The sequence below is a fragment of the Symphodus melops genome, assembly GCF_947650265.1.
Source record: "Symphodus melops genome assembly, chromosome: 12".
NCBI classification, from domain to species: domain Eukaryota; kingdom Metazoa; phylum Chordata; class Actinopteri; order Labriformes; family Labridae; genus Symphodus; species Symphodus melops.
The window spans coordinates 7,052,863-7,073,651 of NC_136702.1; the positions used below are offsets into that span (position 1 = coordinate 7,052,863).

Consider the following 20,789-nt stretch of genomic DNA (forward strand, 5'->3'; position numbering starts at 1 on the left):
CTTTACCATAAGAAAAGCAGAGCGCATTAAGATGCAAGACGCGTACAAACCCCTATACCCAAAGAAGACTTGAGTATCCTTGACACAGGTCTAAGCGGATCTGTGTTGTTATTAAAGAGGGGGCATACACATATATACAATATACTATACAACAGTTTATCAAATCATCAATTCCAGCAGCTTTGTGAAATGATATTTTTTTTCAAGGGTGAAGCAACAATAAAGTGGAAATACTCTGTAATAATCCAAATTAATTTCTGTAATTATGGTTGTCGTTGTTTGTTTGGGTTTTTTTTATAGGTCACAAAATCATCCCGTTTGCGCGTCCTTAAAGACACAGAAACGCTGCTCTATCTCTTTTTCTCTCTTTTTTTAAATCCTTCATTTACATTTTAAATATAGGCTATATTTCCATCTCATTGTTGCGTTCTCCCTGCAGCTCTAACTTTGTGCACCCGAGGCTCGAACGAGACACACACTCCTCTCTGTCTGCGTGTCCAATCAGCGTTAGCTCTTCGGAGGCTTTCTGCTCTAATTGGATGGAGATGGTAGAGGAATACGCAGCTTTGGCACAACGTAAACACACATGCTTGTCTCCCTCGCTCTGCAGAGGACGCACCAAGTAGAGCGGATGGAGTCTGCGAAACCGAGTGGACCAGGAATTTTTTAAAGTTTTGTCTTGCATTTTTATCGCAGTTAAACGTTGATTCTAACGACACGGACAGTAAGTGGGAGCTTCAAATGCTTCTCAGTTTGGACAGAAGACGGTATTTTCCCCCATATTACCAGGTCTGTGGTTTACGCACAGCGGAGCACCCGGGACAGAGAAAAGTTTTGAAGAAAGTTGGGGGTTTTTCTTGAGCACAGGGATTTTAAAAAGTGTACTTGTCACACAATTCTTTGCACCTGCAAACTGCTTTATGACTTAGATTAGCATCTGAGCCTGCATGGAGTGATTTCGCACTTTTTTCGCCAATCACGTAATTCTGTCGCTCTTGCTGAGTTAGACTGACTTTATTAATGGATTAGAATTAACCGAGACTTCAAAAGAGAAAAATACAGCTTCACATTTATGCTTTGGGACATGGCAACAGCCACCTCGAGTCCATACCTCGCCAGCAGCAGGATTTTATCCGGCCCGGTCCTCCACTCTGACCGGAGAGGTGGCGGCATGCAGCCGGGAAGCCCCGCTGTCACATCTTCAGGTTACAGAGGGGACCCTTCAGTGAAGATGGTGCAGAGTGACTTCATGCAGGGTGCCATGGTTGGGGGCAACGGGAGCCACATGCTGAGCCATGCCCATCAGTGGGTGACATCGTTGCCTCATGCGGCAGCCGCAGCAGCCGCAGCTGCTGTGGCAGCAGCCGAGTCGGGTTCCCCCTGGCCCTCCAGCACCCAGCCGCAGGACGTGAAGAGAAACAGAGAGGACCTCCATCCAGGCTCTGCTCTGCACCACAGGTCCCCACATCTTGGAGCCCATCAAGCGCACGCGGGAAGTTGGGGAGGCGCTTCTGCTTCGCACATAAGCATCGGTGAGGGACAGCAGCACCACCAGCAGCAGCAGCAGCAGCAGCAGTCTCTGATTTACTCTCAGCCCGGCGGGTTTACTGTCAACGGGATGCTCAGCTCGCACACAGGCCAGAGTCTCATGCACGCGGGGTTGGTTCGCGGTGGGTCCCCGGAGCTGGACCACAATAGCCACCATCATCACCATCACCACCATAACAACCACGCACATCATCATCAGCACCACGGGGTGAGCCACGAGCCGCACTCAGACGAAGACACTCCAACCTCCGATGACCTGGAGCATTTCGCTAAACAGTTCAAACAGCGACGCATCAAGCTGGGCTTCACGCAGGCGGACGTTGGTTTAGCCCTGGGCACGCTGTACGGAAACGTATTCTCACAGACCACCATCTGCAGGTTTGAAGCGCTACAGCTCAGCTTCAAGAACATGTGCAAGCTGAAGCCTCTGCTCAACAAATGGCTAGAGGAGGCCGACTCCACAACCGGGAGCCCGACCAGCATCGACAAGATTGCCACACAGGGCCGGAAGAGGAAAAAGCGCACGTCCATCGAGGTGAGCGTAAAAGGCGCGCTGGAGAGCCACTTCCTCAAGTGTCCCAAACCCTCCGCGCAGGAGATCAACTCTTTGGCGGACACTCTGCAGCTGGAGAAGGAGGTGGTTCGGGTCTGGTTCTGCAACCGCAGGCAGAAAGAGAAACGTATGACGCCGCCAGGACTGCCGCGCACCCCGGAGGATGCATATTCACAGGTGGGCAGCATGGGACCCGACACACCGTCACCCTCCATAGACTGCAAGAGGATGTACAGCGACACGTGAAAATAGTCCATCAAAAGATACCTGACCAGCAAGTGTTTGAATACAAAATACTTCACGTTTCCTTCTGATTATCATTCATTGAGTAACTTTTCTCACAGCTTCACGTGACATTTGACTCACAATGATGCTGTGAATTCATTCATTCAGAGCAGGACCTGTGTCTTCTTTGATGCATCTCCGGGTATTTTTTAGCGCACAGAATCAGTCCTTGGGACATGAAAAGCTTAACTACAATATGTCTAAAAGCATAATTGCAATCTATTCAAGGATGTATTGCCAAATGTAAGAGCCCACAGAAGGAGTTTTGATCAGATTCGCCAAGAAGATCAAAGACAAGCTATTTACGTTTCTCTGTAATGTTAAAAATAAAAGTTCCCTTGTAAAGCTGCAGGTTCTGATGTCCCACATGCAGGCTGGAGTATTTCTTTAATGAAAGACAATGATTTAATCTGTTTTATTCAGCATAAAGTCGTTTTAAATGAGCAATAATTTCCCTTCCTTTAAGCGTGTTTCTCACTCTGTGTTGTGTGTCAGTTGATTTCAGTTGTGGCACAGTTTAACATGAGCAAAATACATTTGAAATATTTGCATTATTGTGTTTTCCTGCATAGCAAACTTACTTTTTAAACTCAACTTTATCATGTAAAAGTTATTCTGCTGTGTATTCCTGTGTGATGATTTTGGACTATTTATTTTTTTTCCACTGTGTTTATTTTCATGGAATAGTATAATTATTTAATAAATTCGACCAAAAATGAAAGAGTTGTGTTAAGTTAAAGGACATTAACACGCACCCACACACACACACACACACACACACACACACACACACAAAACTTAGGTGTGAACTATTTGAAAAGTGTTCTTTTGCTTTTCATTACAAATCCTCATATTGAACATTACAGTTTAAAGTGTCAACATGTCATATTTAAAGTCAACTCATTGTCCCATAAGCTACATACAAAACTTCTAAGAGGCACCACATTTTAGTATGTTGTAAAAGAGATTTTTGTTGCTGTGCCTCAGCTTTGGAGAGCCAGTATGACTCTGCCATCATTAAAGAAAAGAAATTGAATAAACAGTGGAGAAACTTGGATAGTTGATCAATTATTTGAGTCACTGTATAAAGCAAATATGCCAAGTTCTGCAAGCTTAGCACGTCCTAGTTTCTTAGATGTGATGAATTTCTTATCCCTTAATTGATCATAAACTCAAATAACTTTTCGTTTTGGACCACTGGTCCAGGTCCAATAAAGCAGGATGTGATTGATATATATCTTTTAAGGCAAAAGGGCTTTTTGAAACTCTCAATTCTCATGATGAAACCATTATTCAATCAAATAAATTGGAAGAATGAGTCAATAAATATAGTTATTAGCTATTCCTAAACCTCTCATTAAGTTATCAGCATGCTGTAACATAAATCTCAACAGCGTCATCTGTCAAAAGCCAGCACTGTTTCCCACTTCTTATGCCTCCAAGTTCTCCAAGTGAATCTTGGTTGACTCTGTTGAAACTGACTGAACTCATCACACGAGTCTGTTGTTGAAGTTTTCCTCTACATTTCCATGTGCCATACTGCGTATCAGTCCACTCACATACATACATCGTCAAGCAAAGCTATGGATGGACTGCAGCTCTGTGGATCACAGCCAGCAGAGGTCGGCTATCCCAGCTGGCAGCTCACCTCGGCAGCGGTTGCCAAGGTGACAGCGAGATGGAGCGACACGAGGCAGCGGATCTTTTGCCACAGATGATGATGGGTTTGGCAGATAGGCCGTCTTTGGGTTCCTTCTTTCTGTCTGTCTACTCGACACACACACACACACACACACAGACACAAACAGAGACACAGTAGATCAAATATGTAATTGATTATAAAAAGATAAACACTTAAAAAGAAGACAGAAGTGGTGAAACTTCAAAGGTCAGCTAGTAGCAAATTAACAAAAAAGCCAAAAGTTAATGCAAGACTGCAAAAGCTGACCTTTGAATTAGAGTTAGTGTTTGTTTCTTTTGCACAAATAAGTGAAAAGGTGTTCAAGCTGTGTGTGTGTGTGTGTGTGTGTGTGTGTTTTCACTGAACATTGGCAGGATTTAAAGTAAACTCTGGTCTTGTGGGATATAAATAGCAGTCTGCGGGTATGAATGGGTAGTTTCTTTTACATGCGTCTGCCTTCGTCATTTGAAATAAATGTTTGTGCAAATACCTCAGAAATATAGATCTATTTGACACAAGTGTATAAATGATTCAAAAGGTAGTTGGGGTAATAAGTATTTCACCTGAAGTACAATTCCTATGAAAAGTGAGGAGAGTATTATCGGGCACATAAAACCATGCATGCCAGTTTCTGCAAACTCAACAACAACTAAACAATTTGAGCCGTTTTGATTAGCTTGAGACAAGATGACAGAATTGATTAACAATGCTTTTACATACAAACAAAGATATCAAAAATGACCTATAACTGACTTCAGACTTTCTTTGGGGTTGTATATGAAGATTATCAGCCTCAATTTACTTGGCACTTAGCTAAAATAAACAGAATCTTATACCGAATAAACAAGTTTTGGTCTACATGTAGAACACACAATGTTAAAGAAAAGCAAAAAAAACATGCTCTTATCTTTCACAGTTAGATCACACCGATTTGGCAGAATGTCACCATATTTCACTGTATTCGTTTAATTGCATTTTGAAATGTTGGGTTCCTACAGAGCTGCACGATCCCAAGTTCTGTAATAAAAATGGAGGCAGAATCTAAGCTTGTGGGATTGCGGTGTGATCCTCTGAAAGCTTAGTGATGTAAAGATGGGAGATAAGACTGGAATTGGGGGGATAAGAAAAAAACTCTTTAAAGAGGTTTTGTCATCACACGCCACTGATGTGTTCTCCCTGAATATTAATACAGGGATCCGAAGGTATGGGCTGATGATGTTACACTAACCTGACCCCCCTCAAAAAAACCCTCGATGAACAGAAATGGCTGAGCACATATGAAGTGAAAATGTGCTTAAGATGAGAGCAAATCTTGTAGTACATGCTTTTACTTGATACTTACTTACAAGCGGTATAATTCCTAATTGTAGTGTTGTTTCTTGCATCACTAAATGTTTGTAGTCAAACACTTACCATGTCATTACCTCCTCCAATAAAAACTGCTGATATAATAGCTCATAATTGCTCTTAAAGCCCTGTTCAGAGTCACTTTACATAAAGCAATTATTGCATGATAATCCCCTCTTCAATGCTACTTGTTTGTGCCACACACACACACACACACACACACACACACCTACACACACACACACACACACACACACACACACACACACACACACACACAGACACACACACACACACACACCTTTTCAAAGAAGTATTTAACAGCTACGTTTTCATCTACAACTACAGCACTGTGGGTTGCACATCATCAGTTCCCACTCTTCTTTGGTGTTAATGATTTTCTCAATTGTGGAGATTGTTTAACCAGGAAAGTCTAACATTGATTAACAACACTGTGGCTCACTCAGTGTGAAAAACTCTCGTCTTCTACCTAAAGCCACAAGAAAATGAACTTGACAGAAAAGGACATTTTATTTCATGTTAATGGTCATATATTATGTGTGTGAATGTAAAAAAAAAAAAAGACCGAACCATATAACCCACACACAGAATTTAACAAAACAATATAAATCTAATTGTGACTTTTTTTCCCCCTCCTCTGCTCTTATCATTTTGTTTGGAGTTCTTTTCTGTGAATGATGGGGTACCAAAGCCTCTCCATTAGGAAGAAATTAAAGCAAACATCTGTGGAATAATGGACGGAGAAATGAATTCTCTCAGCTGCAAGCTTGTTGTGTGGGTGCCACTGAACGTGATGAGCATGCATGTGCCAGCCTGGTGGAGTGGAACTCGTTTGATGGGCATGTTCAACACATGGGCATGATGCCAATTTAGACAAGCATGCCCATGAAAATAATCTCTGCGTGCGTGCTGAGTGTGTGAATGTAACCAAGTGTGTTTGTTTACGTGTGGAGTTTTCGTATGGAAAATAAAACTACCTTTAAAAAACAGCGTGAATATCAAGAATAAGTCAGCATTGTATTCGTAATAAACCTATTTTCTTAAATATAAGAGTTCTATCATTATATGAACTCAGTCCTACATTGTATAATGATTATTTAAAGCTAACAAGAGGTGCTGCCTGCAACTTTAAAAACATTCTTTAAAACCTCAACATACCGACATCAAGGTGTCAAAAATGCTGAACAGCTAAAAGGCCATATTGTATGTAAGGAATAATGCTGCCATCTACTGGACAAAAAACCTAGTGCATGTTCCAGAATTTCAAACCTTCAGAGGACGCTGATCCTTTTTTAGTCTATGATAAAACACAAAATTATCATAATTATCATATATTGATATTTATAATTTTAACCTACAAAAGGTATGTATTGAATGAGGAGAAACAAACTGAATTCTAAGCTTAAATGTGAGAGTGAGACTATTGTCCAAAACGGGATGAAAAGACCCCACATCAAAGGACTAATTATAGACATTTATCATGCCGATATTCTTGCAGAGGTGTAAATTATCGAAATTCAACGGACATGAGGGTTTGTCGATGTCTTAGATCGTTGCTGTAAATGTAGCTGTTTTGAACAGACATTGGCTTTTCATCGGGTTCGCACATATTTGGATGGCTAAGAACGACTAGAATTGATGCACAATATTTACAGTATTATTTGTGATTATGACACCATAATAGGTTTGAGTTTTCCTCTTGCTTTTGTAAAAATGCAGTATTACTGATTGCAAGATAGATTAGCTCAAACCTACAATTCTCTAAAGTCTTCTTGTATGAGTTTAATTCTAAACCTCCCAACGTGTTCTGTTGTATTGTTTGTGTTATTACAAAACATGCTGGTGATGAGAAAACATCTTTACTATAGCCTCCTCCAGCCTCATGAGAGATGTGATTGGCGCACTGCTCCTTTAAATGAGTGACCACCTGCTCCTCTGGCGTCAGTATCATCCGCAGGCGGCGGCACGATGGCGATCGATACGACAGGAACATGATCAAAGTGGGAGCTTTTAGGGGAAAAACTCGATATGAACAGGCAGAGAAAAACGAGCTCGGCGCCACACGAACACGGAATATTCTGTCAAAAATACAACGTGAAGGTAGGTATTTTTACATCACCATTAGAGATTAAAGAACGTATCGATTTATTTGTTTTAACCCCTAACAGGTATGTTTCCTTGTACTGTCACCCATGTATGTAAACGTTACACTGTTTGTCCAGCGATGCAGCTATGACGAAAGAGCATCTTTCCTCTGACAGAAACACAGGTGTGGAGGAGAAACTGGCTTATATGTAAAAATGCGAGAACATATTGTTCAAGCTGAGTGATGGTGCTCTCAAAAATATTCTCAAAAGGTACTGCATGTAAATAAATAAGAAATAATGAATTATTAGAGGGAAAATGTGTTAAGCTACTGCTTCATTTTTTTTAAATACGCTTACACCAATCTGCATCAAACAATTGATCTGAATAGTAAGCCTACGAGTCTTTTTTAAAATCAGATTGCATACTGCAATATTAGTGTGTGTGTTTGTGTGTGTGTGTGTGTGTGTGTGTGTGTGTGTGTGTGTGTGTGTGTGTGTGTGTGTGTGTGTGTGCGTGTTGTCTCCTTTCATTTACCATCATCAGTCCTTGAGCTGGGCACGGCAGCTGAGCAAAACCACCTGTTTTGGTTTTGCAAGCAGTGAGGAGCCCCCTGCAGGGCAACGTTGCTTATTAAGACAATCCAGCAATTTTCAGCTGACCCAGTTTTAATGTTTTTATTATAAAGCAGGTAACATCAACCTAATGATTCAAATTGTATGTCTTTGCTGAATTCTCTATAAACCAGATTTATTTTCTATAGTTGACTAATACAGCCTTATCATTAATGACAAGCTTTTTTATAGCATCAAAGGATAAAAAGAAAACACTGTGACACACTTTTAATTATCAGCTGCTTGTAAGATGGTATGTCATCATTTTTACACATTTAATTAAAATGTTTTTTTCTTGTCACAGTCTATTTAATTGCCAAGTCTTGGTTGAAAGTATTTTTTTCTGAATCCTGTGGAGAGAATTGGCTGCTTGTTGCCATGGAACTGGTGACCTTGTTTCCTCAGCAACAACCAGTTGTACTATATGCAGGCTATATGTTTTTGTGAATGAGTGTAGCTACAGTATTTTTTTTCCTGTTAGTTAAAATGATACGTTTTGATCATATTTGTTATCAAACCTAGATTTTTGTGGTTCATCTGTGTTTTGAGTTGCACCGTTAAGGTCAGTTATCTCAGACCTGTTAGGCAAAATGATGAAATGTTGATGAGAACAATCCAGTATTGGAAATCCATTTTCATTATCCAGGGACATACAGCTCACTTTTGTCATAGTTTTTCTGAGAAACCATTAGACAAAATTAAGTTTTCCAGGTGCAGACTTTTTTCAGTATACTGTAGCAAATCTGTATCACCTGTGATCTAAATGAGACTTCACACTGCAGACTTGGTGAGAAAACATGACTTAGCAATTCAAGCGCAAACTTTAAAAAAAAAAAATGTATTAACAGCTTTGTAAAAATGTTTGATCAGACCAATTTAATATTGTTATGACATATTGTTCCTGTCATCCAGCCATCCTCTGCTTGATTCAGAATAATCCTGATTTCTGGGATCAAAGTGATCCAAATCCTTGATGGAAATTCTTGCACTTCAGCCCCTCCACAGACAGATTGTAGGGATAATGTAAGAGAAGGACCTAAGACATCAAAAATAGATGGAAGGACTTCTCCACATAGGCAAAATGTAAAGAAAACACTGGAGCACACGATAGGATGTTGGGACGCACTGAGTCTTCTGCAGAGTCAAATTTAATCCAAATTACCTTAAAAAAAAAGCTAATAATACTTTGGTTTATCCAGATCTAAGAAACCAAAAAATATCTCATTAGTCCTATCTGCTTTTTGTTTTTGTTTTTACCTTTGAGCAACTTATGATCTAGACTTCGTCTGCTAGCAAATCGGATCACTGGACAACTGGGTCTACTTCCATCAACATCATGCTTTAGATGGGAAGCCCAAATGCTTGTAAAATATCATACAAGCTACATTAGATTGGAATGAACTTCCTGACCTGACTAACCTAATGCTAAAGTACATGTTAGCAATGTATTCTGTTCCTTACTAGCCCGATGCTAAAGTAATATTAACATGAGATTAATGATTTACTTAAGTAATATTAGCATTTACTTCCTATATGATATAATACTGAAGGGATGTTAGCTACGAGGTTGAATGCTAGCAGAGGTTGTGTAACAGATGATGTATTTTGTTTTACATTGAAATAGGGCCAAATTTCCCTCCAGTTTTTCACATTTTGATTTGACTACTATTACTATGACTAGTCAGACTGTGTGTTTTAGAAATATCACATATATTCACTATTTCCCCCCCGGTGGTCAAAATACATTCAATGTGGATGTTATGACTCTTAACTGGCCTTCTTGTCTCTTAGCTCCTGAGTGCCAGTCCACCTGCGAGAAGTACATCTGAGACCTGGGTGTTGGATTGACCGTGACACATCTTTCACACTCTCCTACTACGAGGAGCCAGAGGTGGTAGCCATAACAATAGAAGGTGTCCTTTAGTGTCCCGACCTGAGGATGCCTCTGTGACATGTCCATGTTGCATAAGAGTCTGAGCTTCTGCTGAGTCAACAGAGGGCCGGCAACACCATGGGTGTGTACAATAATACTAAAGTGTGTGAGGCATTACAAGGACTGCGTGTTGAGATGGAAGGTGGTGTGAATGTTTGTTTGTGCCTCCATGTGTATCGCAGCTTGGCTGTTAATCATCAAGCTCATTGAGACCGGTAAGCAGCTCCTCTCTGTGCTCTGTGTTACTGTACCTGTCAATGTGGGTTGGTTGCTGTGGTTTATGTAACTGAGTGTGCATCATGAAGACGTCACTCCACCTCTCACTGTTTAACATTTACAAGTGATTATAGAGCAGCTGAACTCCTCTGTTGATCTAACGAGACAGTCTGTCAGTGTCTTTATGGTTATGTCATGTTTACAGGAGACCAACAGCACACTCATGGAATAAATCAATAGAGGTTTCACAACTCTACAAATACACAATTTGGTTTTAATTAGAATTTTAAGGTTACATGCAATTAGATTTTTCGGATTTAAACTTGTTTTAACAACCACACCAGTCTATGAATTCATGTTTACCCAATGTTTTCCACTATTAATCTAACATGTTAGTATCATGAAGTTGATAAAGAGCAGTATTATTGAGTTTATTTCTAAGATACATAGTTTTTTTTTTTTTTTTTTTAAAACATTACTGTAAAAAGGCATAATAAGCTTACACATCTGTCGAGACATGGTTGTCAATGAAGAGCTCCATTTTATTTTTCTTCAAATACAAGATAAGATACAAGATAAATAGCTCGGTTAGGAAAGAGGGAAAACAAATCTATATTCTGAGAATGTCTGAATTATAAAGTAGAGTCGTTGTTTTGATCAGTTCCCACAGAATTTAAATTGTGACACATCTCGTAGTCATCCATTAACACCATTCACAGCATGTTGTTCTGTTTGGACTTCAAAACAAACTCCTTACGTGAATGTTTTTTTTTCCTCTCAGATGTTGCCATGGAGGAACGACTTCTGGAAGGAAACTCAGAGTTCCCTCTAAAACAGTGAACAATCATGTAGAAGTTCCTCCTTGCTGATATCCAGAGATAATAACAGCAATGGCTTTCTGTAATGAAAGCATGCTGGAGGATTGTGTCCTGATGGAGCCGGACAGAGCAGAGGAGGCAGCAGAAAGTCCCCCGTCCGCCGCCCCTTCACCGGTCATATCAGTCACCCTGCGTGTCACCCTGGCTGCCATAATGATCTTCATGATTACCATCGGTTTCCTCGGCAATGCGGTCGTGTGCCTGATTGTTTACCAGAAACCGGCCATGCGCTCTGCCATTAACCTCCTCCTCGCCACGTTGGCCTTCTCGGACATAATGCTCTCGCTGCTCTGCATGCCATTCACTGCTGTCACGGTGGCGACCGCCGACTGGAGCTTCGGCAGCGAGTTCTGCCGGGCGTCCATCATGCTGTACTGGCTGTTTGTGTTGGAGGGGGTGTCCATACTGCTTATAATCAGCGTGGACCGTTTCCTCATCATCGTGCAGCGGCAGGACAAGCTGACCCCGCACAGAGCCAAACTGTTAATTGCAGGTTCGTGGGTGCTGAGTTTCTGTGTGTCTCTGCCTTCTATAGTTGGGTGGAGGACGGGTGTAGCGGGGGTTGGGGGTTCCTGGGCGCCGCAGTGTGTGCTGGGATACAGTGACTCTCTTGCAGACCGTGTGTACACAGTGCTGTTGGCAGTTGCAGTGTTCTTTGTGCCGTTTGCTGTCATGTTGTACTCCTACATGTGCATCTTGAACACAGTGCGCCGCAACACCCTGCGCATCCACAACCACACCAGCGAGCACTCCTGCCTGCCTGCCCTCAACCAGGTCAGCAAAATGAGACTAACCGGACTGCAGAAGCCGCCTCAGATCAAGGTAGACATGAGCTTCAAGACCCGAGCCTTCACCACCATCCTCATCCTCTTCGTGGGTTTCTCAGTGTGCTGGCTGCCACACACTGTGGTCAGCCTGCTAGCCGTGTTCAGTCGGCGGTTTTACTATAGCTCCATCTTCTACCCCGTCAGCATCGGTGCTCTGTGGCTCAGCTACCTAAAGACGGTGTTCAACCCGGTGATCTACTGCTGGAGGATCAGGAAGTTCAGGGAGGCCTGTCAGGAGTTCATCCCCAAGAGCTGCAGACTGTGTCCCAGAGTGCCGGGCAGGAGCCACCGGAGAGTAAGGCCGAGTAACATCTACGTATGCAGCGAGTCGCAGTCAGCGGTGTGAAACGACAAAGATGCAAAAACCAGCCAGTTATGTTGCAGCTGGCAACTGTTTTTGAGGTTTACTTTTTTTTTTACATCGTGAGCAACCAGAGGCTACTCAAGTTCACCTTTAAAAAAAACCAAAACAGGGTTGTTAACATCTTAAATGAATGAATTTTGTCAGCTGAAGATATATAACGTCATCACCTTCACTTGTATCAGTTCATTCGGTTTTTCAGGCTCAATTTTCACAAGAAAAAAATATTGACAGGGTAAAATGTTGGCAGGATGATATATGCTGAAACACAAAGTTCTGAAAGTGTAACGTTAAACCGTAAATGTGATCAAGCTGTGATTTTTTACTTAAATGTGTTGCCGTGTCATGAAGGAATTAAAGTGGTTAATAAATACAGTTATAAGAGGGCACATTGATTTTGATGGGCTTATATGTAAAACACATTTCCATTGTACTGTAACATAATGGAAATGTGTCACTGGGAAACTTGAAACATGTAGTTATGTACCTCACTGAATACGAATACACAGTAAACAGGGTTTATGAATCAGACTCACTCTTTGGAGGAGTCTGCACATGAGTCATTTTTCTCCAAGTGTTGGGACTACACTTTTACACTGTCTAACCTTTTGAACATGTGATTTTTAATGCTGATAAATGATTCTTTGCTTATTTTGAGGTATGTGTATGAATGCCTTTAAACCTAAAGACCATCACAACAATCTGCAGCCTCAACAACATAGAGGTGGTATTGCTGCACTAAACAGGAAGATGGTGCTGTTCCTCTGTTGCAAAATAAGTCGGCTTCATTTCCGACCAAGTCGCCATAGTCTCATCTATTAAACTGAATAACTGATTTGGATTTCTTGCATTCCGTCTTTTAATTTGAACTGCTGAATGAATCAAGTGCTTGCAGTGATCCAGGACTCTGTGCACAGGTTTCTGAACTCTCACACAGGAAGCAGGCTTTCTTACAAGGAAAACTTGGGCCAATTTGGAGGTACACCGGTTGCATGTGATCACTTTCCGGTTCAGAGTTCTTTCTTTGTACCTGTAGGTATATTTGTTTGCAGGGAGAGCCGCATATACTGATTAAAGCACAGCCAATACGCAACGTATAAAATGTGCAAATGCAGCTTTCATAGGAAAAAGTGTGGACGTGTAAAAGTGCAAAGATAAAATCCCAAAATTGGTAAAAGTAACCTGTAAAAGTTACAGAGTCAGGAACGCTAAAATAGATCCATAAATTAACCTTTTCAAAGAATTCAATCAGCTTCCTGGCCTGCTATCTCTGTCCCTCCATAGAAAACCTTAATGGAGTTCCCAACAACCACATCAAGCAGAAAAGAGAAAAATAAACCAACATGATACACACATATCCTATGACTTTCTCAACAAAATAATGGCTGCTGGGACCAACTCGTTTCCACAATTTCCCAGCTTTGGATCAATAAAGTAAATTTTTTTCTCTCTCTCTCTCTCTCTCTCTCTCTCTCTCTCTCTCTCTCTCTCTCCCATAGCAAGACCTGACCCGTAGAAGCTTAATTATAACACAATCATCTGCATATTTTGTTAATTTGGTGTATTGCGGCACATATTTGTATAAAGGATCAATAAAAGTGGTGAAAGCACACATCCTTGTTGAAGAGCAGAGATGTTCAGATAGGGTTCTGATTACCCTCACTCTCTGAGTTCTATTGGTTAATAGGTAAAGTATCCAGCCAATCAGTCTTAGAAGGGGACCCCTACCCTTTCCAAATGTTTAACCAGCAAATTCAGCAAGATGACTGTGGCGTCAAACAGTCTACAAAGCCTGTGGCCTGCACGCCGCATAGTATCAAGAGCATGCTCAGTTCTCCTGAGAGTGTCTGACTTGACCAGTTTTTTAATGACTTTCAATGACATAGATGTAAGGATGACTGGTCTAAAATCATTTAAACCTTTAGAGAAACTAGTTCTGGTAACAGGGACTACCACAGCATCCTTCCAGACCTGAGTTATATGGTGTTCCTGCACGGATCTGACCCTGATATCTCACGCAAGATTTAATTAGACCGCTACAGATGTTATCTGATGCCCCTCTTAGCCAAGACCGGATTAAGAGTAAATGAGACTCTTAATTTCAATGAGGTCCTCCTGGTTAAATGCTTCTAAGAATAAATCATGGCCAAAACTCGGATTTATTCGAACCACGAGGAACGATTGTTCGACATCAGTGTGGTGCTGTGCAAGGTGCTGGTCTTCTTGAATGTCTGATTGGCAACCTCAGTTTTTGAATTGAAGAATGAGCCTGGACCAGGCTAAATCGAGATTGTTTGTAGGCGTCTTATTAACTACTTTAATTTAGATTTATAGTTTTTTAGATTTAGTTATTTTTAGCGTCTTTTATTGTTTCAAGCAGGTCTGAAGCAGCTCTCTGGTGAATTTCTCTTTTCTGTACACCTAGACAGATTTGGTCAGATTTGAAATACAGGGGATGATCATGACTCTACAAAAAGCAGCATACAAACATGTTTTATCGGTAAGTTCACCTAAATCTCCACAAGACTGCTTGAACATGTCCCATCAGTGGCGTAATAGCATCCCAGCAGCACACCACTTCATGAATCCAGACCTTGAGACTTGACATAGGGGGACTAAGCGGACAAAGTTGTGATCAGCAAATCCCAGTGGTGGTTGGGGGAGTGAGTTGCACACATCCTTTACTGGCCCTAAAAGAAATCCCACCATGCTCTCATTAGATGATAGTGAGTCACAGCACTTGCTCAATTAATTTGACAGCTTAAGGCAACCTTGTTTTGTTATCAGTAAGTCTGCTGATTAATTTCCCAATTAATTGATTAAAAAATGTCATTAAAATACACGCTAAAATGTCAACATTGTCAAATTTGCAGTCCCAAAACTAATGATATTACGTTCACTTTAGGCAAAGCAATGTTGTAAATTCTTATAACTGAGAGGCATGAGCTGAGTAAACTACGATTGGGGAATGACAGAAACTTGAAAAGCATTGAAGGATGTTTTTCCTATAATGCTTCATCTTTGAATGCATTCATCTCTATTTATCATATAAATGTTTTAAATCACTGCGTCTTGTGCTGTTCGATGTGTTGAGTTGAATACCACATCATTCAGGGAAGATAAAGAAGCCATTGTTTTCTTTGTGTTCATTTAACGGTTTATCTCATAGGGACAGATACAATATTCATGTAGACACTAGATAGAGGATGCTGATTGTGATTCACAGCACTTGTCCCTAGGAGGGGTGTTTGTGTAAATAAAAGATTAAATCAGTAAAAAACACATATTTAGCTGTGATGAAGTTCAAACAGTTAAACACGAGCACGAGTCTGTGGCTCTCATAAAAGTGACATACGCAGTAAACGTCAGCTGATCAGATAACAAGCTCCGAAATAAAGCTGTTTGAGCAGAAGATGTTTTGCAAAATGAAACTTAAAGTTTCCACTTAAAGCTGCTCTAAGCATGTCTGTTTAAATATTTAAACACAAGCGTGACATAATAGAAGTCTATCAAATGTAAATCTTAAAATCTTGTATTTACTTTAAAATACGGCGGTGAAGATGTCTTGTGTGTTTTGTTTTTTTTGTCAAGAATTGTCAAGGCCAGATTACAAAGGCAACTTCTACTATCTCCTGAATGACCAGAGGAAATAATAAATACTCAGATTGTTCGTTCTAAAGTCTGCTAGGATAAATATTTACTACTTTAAGTTACTTTACTGTTAACGTTCCAGTCTTCATGTCCTTTGATTCTTCAAGTGATAAACAGATGCAGTTGACTAATCAGACAGAAAAACATGAACACACTTGATGTGAAGCAGACCTTTTTAAATATTGGAAAATAAAATGATGGAAGTCTGCTTTCCTTCTTTTAATTCAAAAGTCAGTATCAAAATAACAGCGTGTCTTATATCATCATTATTAAATGATATATTTGTTTATCATTTATTATATTTCAAAATGAAAAATTTTTTGCTAACTATTTTGTCAATCTTAATCCACCCCGTCAACCTCCTTCGTGCCTTAATGTTTCCAACAAGAACAAACGAGTAAATAACAGTTAAAGAAGGATCACTCTGCTGTTTCCAGCACATGACAACCAACACGTGGCCTCGTCGTCTTAATTAAGATCCCATGGTGTCTTCTACATCACATTACTGTCCTAACATAATCCTTTCACTTAGAGCTTGATCTAACAAATAGTCTAACTGCATTTCTAATCTCTGGTTGTAAAGTCACTTCTCGAGAGTAAAAGGAAATTCTCACGACAGGCTGAAAGCACTACAGGCTCACAGTTTTGATTTTAGGTTTGCAAAACTTTCTTAGACTTTTTGTAGAGTCTGCATGTTGGACCACGGTGAGGATCAATGCTTCAATCAGCATGTGATTGAAAACAGCGTCTTCCTGTATTCAGTCAACAACAGGATATGACTGAAACACATGACCTATTGAGCCCAGCATCTACAAACTGAAGGGCCACTGGCAATAATATCTGCTCTTAAATCATTTATAACCAGTCCTCATTAGCTAGTTAAAGTGTTATGTCATGCGCATATGCCTGACTCCAATTTAAAAAGATGTCTTAAATACAAACACCAACCAGTTAACTGTAATATAACATTTAAGCAGTTGGAAACACATTTTAGCAGTGGGACTTTTTTGAAACTAAAAAAAGTGGTGTTTTTTTTTTGTTTTTTTGCATTACCTTCATGAACAAACTATAATAAAACATTTCAGTATTTAACTGAGTGTAGTGAAGCAAAGTTGTAATAGAAAAAGCCTTAATAAGAAGCAACATCTTTAAGCTTTTCAATGTATTTATTATCAGCTCGCCAAAATAAATAAAAAAAACAATTAAAATACAAATAACATTGAAGCAAAGGGCTGATGTTTCGTTAACAGGTTCCGTCATGTCAAAAGACACGTTTGAAATGTTAAATCTTAAATAAAAGTGACACTAACGTTTTCTCGTCCAGATGCAAATATTAGAAATGACAATTTTACCACTTGTCAAGGCCAGATTACTTTCGGGTGTTGTGAATCGCGGTGCATGCTGGGAGTAAAGCAGCATCAAATATGGCGACTTCCACAGGACATGATGGAAAGGCTGTTTGTACCCCAGATGTGGATTTATTACTGCACCCCGAGCTCTTGTCTCGGGATTTTCTGCAGCTAATATTAAGAGAGGTGAGTTACCTCGATTAAAACGAGTACAGTCTAAATGAATGCAGAGTTAGAGAGTGAACACCGCTGTGTTAGCCTGCAGGCTAACATAGCTACTCAGTGTTTTATGAACAACACAGTAAACATTGTCTGACATGTCGAGTTGGGATACGCTTTCTCTCTGATTTAGAAACACGTCAGCATCAGGAGTAGTGAGAGTCGGGACCAACTTACAGAGCTTTACCTCCAACATGTGATCCCGCTGCCGCAGAGGAGTCTACCCGACAGCCGGTGGGGTCAGAGGATGGCGAAGAGCCGGAGGGGTCAAAGGTCACACAGGTAACTGACAGAGCTGCATACCTGAGGGGCGTCACTGTGTTTTAATGGGATACTAAGCGACTCAAATACCCAGTACGATGTTTTTGTAATGTGGTCATGTATGTAAAGGACAATAGAACGTCTGAACATAATTTAAAAAGACCTGAGCCTGTTGTAGGTTAACTTACGTCACACATTACGACCAGCCTGAGAGATCGCCATGTTTTGTACAGTAGTCAAAAAGGGACAAACCAAGACCCTTTTTTTATTGTGTGAACTTACATACAGACAATAAACTATATATACATATTCATGGGGTAAAGTGTACAGGAAACAACAAGGAAAACCCACAATCTGGTCACCAAAATAAATTTAAATGTTGTCTTTCCTGGAGACTAATCGCTCTTCCGCTCTTCCGGTCTCTCGCATATAAAGCTGGACATAGTTGCAAAACGCCAAGACCTTTTCGGCAGCAGGCCTGTTCACGCGTTCTTTTTGTTTGTTTGTTTGTTTGTTTGTTTGCCATTTATGCTGTGCAAGTAATCCCTTGTTCCCTGACCTAAACCTTCAGTCCCAAACCAGAACATTTGGCATTAGGCTGCCATGTGTAGATTCAGAAGAGATTTTTTTTAACGTTGGGCAATAGAAAGCTGTCAAACAAAGTTTGTATTTTGGAACAAAGATTATGCCATGTGACACTACAAATCTATCTTTCTTGTGCTTCTCAATTACATCCATGTAAGTATGAAAATAATGAATGTTGTTTCGTTATTTTCAATCGCAGTAACGATCAGAATAGGAAAAGGCCTCTGATTGTGTTCGACGGCAGCTCCTCCAACTCAGGCCCATTAAAAGTAAAGAAACCAGAGGGAACCTCTGTGTCAACAGGAATCACCGACCGCTTAAAACCGCCCCCTGCTGCTAACCTGTACAACCCCATCCGCAAGTTATCTGGAAACGCGTCATCCCCTTCCTCATCCATCCATCACAGTCCTGACGCAGCCAGTCTGAAACGAGAAGCCAACAGCTCGGTAAGAACTTCTGATTTTTCAGAATTAGTAGTACAGTTTAATCTCAGTTGAATTGATCTGTGTTGTGTGGGTGTAAACCACAGCTGACGCATGTTAATACAAACATTTATTATAGAAGAAGAAGATGGCTTTTTTTTTTGGTTTGTATCAAAAATATGTCTCATCCAAAAGAGAAAAAAAGACACGCATTGGGGTTGTAACTACAAGTCCATTGTAGGATTAAATCAATGATGAACAAATATATAAATCAATAAACTACCAGAGCATATATACTTAGAACATCATTGGTTACAAAATGGTAAATAGACTTGAGCTTGTTTAGCACTTTTACACGGCAGGTCACACCTACCCATTAACACCCTGACACACTGATGGCAGAGGAGTGACCATAATTAAAAACCATAAGTTTTTAATTTGCATTTTTTCAAAAAATAATTTCCAATTAACAATTTATTAGTCACACACTGCATTGATGTTATTCATTATGTCCACTTGACACCAATATGTTTTGGAGTTTAGTACACAGATAACATATCTGAGTAAATTTCTTCCTGTGCAAATAGACAAAATCATGACATTGAATTATTAAGAGTTTTGCTTTTAATGGATCATATTTATTTATTAAAGATAGGGACAGTGCACATTAAATAACAGGAACATGTAAATATGCCCCCCATTGCAGAATGCAATATGTTGAGTAGATTTATTAATTTCTTCATGTTGCTGTTTTCCTTCCATTTCCTCAGGGTTCACTGAATTCTCCAGAGTCAAAGAAAAAGATCCAGCATGTGACATGGCCCTGACCAACGCCCCTCCTCACACAGACCTGATTGGAGCCCACACTCCACCTTAATGTTGTTGTGAACCACCTCTTACTCTCTCAGTCCTTGTTGTCCCACTGACGGCATCACTGACTGGGATAAAATAAAAAACAACCTTTTAACTTGTGTGAAGGCCAATCACAGCTCTGGATTTCAGCGCTGTAGGCAGATAGAAACAACATGGAATAAACTTCCTCTTGCTTTCCTTCAACCTCAAGTGCCCTTACCATGAACGATCAGCATCTCTCCTTAAAGTCCCCCCACATGAAGACCGAGAGGAAAAAAATACAACTTGTTTTCTGAAATAAATTGATGGAAATGATGGTTGTTGATGTTCTGTTTCTGGACACATTTTGGTTCGGGCAAGAAGTGAAGATTGTTTTCGGTGGTTTCATTACTTTAATGGGGAGATTTTATTTCGAATGCCACTGTCTCATAGTTTTTATAGTTGAAGAAATATTGAACTTGAAAGTGATGGACATACCTATGAGGCTTTATGTACAGTTCAACAAGCAGTGATTAAATCACAGCATTTCTCTGGTGTACCTTTAAAGAAATCCAACCTCTGATTATGCTGAACATGCTGAGATGGTAACATCATTTTTGTTCTTATTTAACTTCATTCCATTGAGGTTCGTATTTATTAAATCCTTTGTGCTATTTTATAAAATGTTCAGGTCTTTTCAGAATAAAAGCATGGCGGTGTTGAAACATAATGAGATGATGTGTTTTGCTAATTTTGTAAAATAGAAAACGGGGAGCTTACATCCACATGTATGAATCAAACTTTTTAATAACTCAGACAATTGACAGGAATAATTATAAATCATTTGATTTTGTAGTTATCTGTGAATATGATGTCATCAGGAACAACATAAACAAAGCATTTTTAATCCTTGTCAAATTCATTGTCATGTTTGTACCAACTAATTTTTAAATAAACTGTCTCAATAAAATTCACATTTGTTGATTTATTTAAACCAAGAATAGTAAATATTTGATCGACTTTCGTAGGCTACTAACGTTAATATTAATTAAATGAAGGAGCCCAAGTTTCTTTTAAGTCAACTTTCTGCAATTTTCTGCTCCAAAGTACAAACATCATGAC

General features: G+C 40.0%; 3 protein-coding genes across 8 annotated transcripts; all 3 read left to right on the forward strand.

Moving 5' to 3' along the window:
* Window positions 1-636: 636 nt before the first annotated feature.
* pou3f3a (POU class 3 homeobox 3a) lies at window positions 637-3,148 on the forward strand. The gene has a single exon (XM_079356895.1). The coding sequence runs from the start codon at window positions 1,073-1,075 to the stop codon at window positions 2,345-2,347; it is 1,275 nt and encodes a 424-aa protein (XP_079213021.1). The 5' UTR covers window positions 637-1,072; the 3' UTR covers window positions 2,348-3,148.
* A 4,220-nt stretch (window positions 3,149-7,368) lies between these two features.
* On the forward strand, window positions 7,369-13,190 carry gpr45 (G protein-coupled receptor 45). 5 transcript variants are annotated; one of them, XM_079357266.1, is made up of 4 exons: window positions 7,369-7,535; window positions 7,604-7,704; window positions 9,926-10,149; window positions 11,065-13,190. In XM_079357266.1, exon 4 carries the CDS (start codon window positions 11,174-11,176, stop codon window positions 12,332-12,334), a length of 1,161 nt encoding a protein of 386 aa, XP_079213392.1. In that variant the 5' UTR covers window positions 7,369-7,535; window positions 7,604-7,704; window positions 9,926-10,149; window positions 11,065-11,173; the 3' UTR covers window positions 12,335-13,190. The 5 variants fall into 5 exon arrangements, with proteins under 5 accessions (XP_079213392.1, XP_079213391.1, XP_079213393.1 ...); XM_079357265.1 differs by lacking the exon at window positions 7,604-7,704 and adding an exon at window positions 10,250-10,282; XM_079357267.1 differs by having other exon boundaries at window positions 7,369-7,529.
* A 4,191-nt stretch (window positions 13,191-17,381) lies between these two features.
* On the forward strand, window positions 17,382-20,395 carry cUnh2orf49 (chromosome Un C2orf49 homolog). Of its 2 annotated transcripts, XM_079357274.1 has the most exons (5): window positions 17,382-17,535; window positions 17,702-17,850; window positions 18,614-18,683; window positions 18,777-18,860; window positions 19,607-20,395. In XM_079357274.1, the coding sequence occupies exons 1-5, from the start codon at window positions 17,425-17,427 to the stop codon at window positions 19,661-19,663; spliced, it is 471 nt and encodes a 156-aa protein (XP_079213400.1). In that variant the 5' UTR covers window positions 17,382-17,424; the 3' UTR covers window positions 19,664-20,395. The 2 variants fall into 2 exon arrangements, with proteins under 2 accessions (XP_079213400.1, XP_079213399.1); XM_079357273.1 differs by having other exon boundaries at window positions 18,614-18,860.
* The last annotated feature ends 394 nt before the right edge of the window (window positions 20,396-20,789 follow it).

Excerpts from the sequence above, each read along its gene's own strand:
- pou3f3a (XM_079356895.1), top strand. The coding sequence starts at position 1,073 with ATGCTTTGGGACATGGCAACAGCCACCTCGAGTCCATACCTCGCCAGC.
- gpr45 (XM_079357266.1), top strand. The coding sequence starts at position 11,174 with ATGGCTTTCTGTAATGAAAGCATGCTGGAGGATTGTGTCCTGATGGAG.
- cUnh2orf49 (XM_079357273.1), top strand. The coding sequence starts at position 17,425 with ATGGCGACTTCCACAGGACATGATGGAAAGGCTGTTTGTACCCCAGAT. Across the intron at positions 17,536-17,701 it reads TGCAGCTAATATTAAGAGAG|AAACACGTCAGCATCAGGAG; the intron begins GTGAGTTACCTC and ends TCTCTGATTTAG. Across the intron at positions 17,851-18,613 it reads AGGGGTCAAAGGTCACACAG|TAACGATCAGAATAGGAAAA; the intron begins GTAACTGACAGA and ends TTTCAATCGCAG.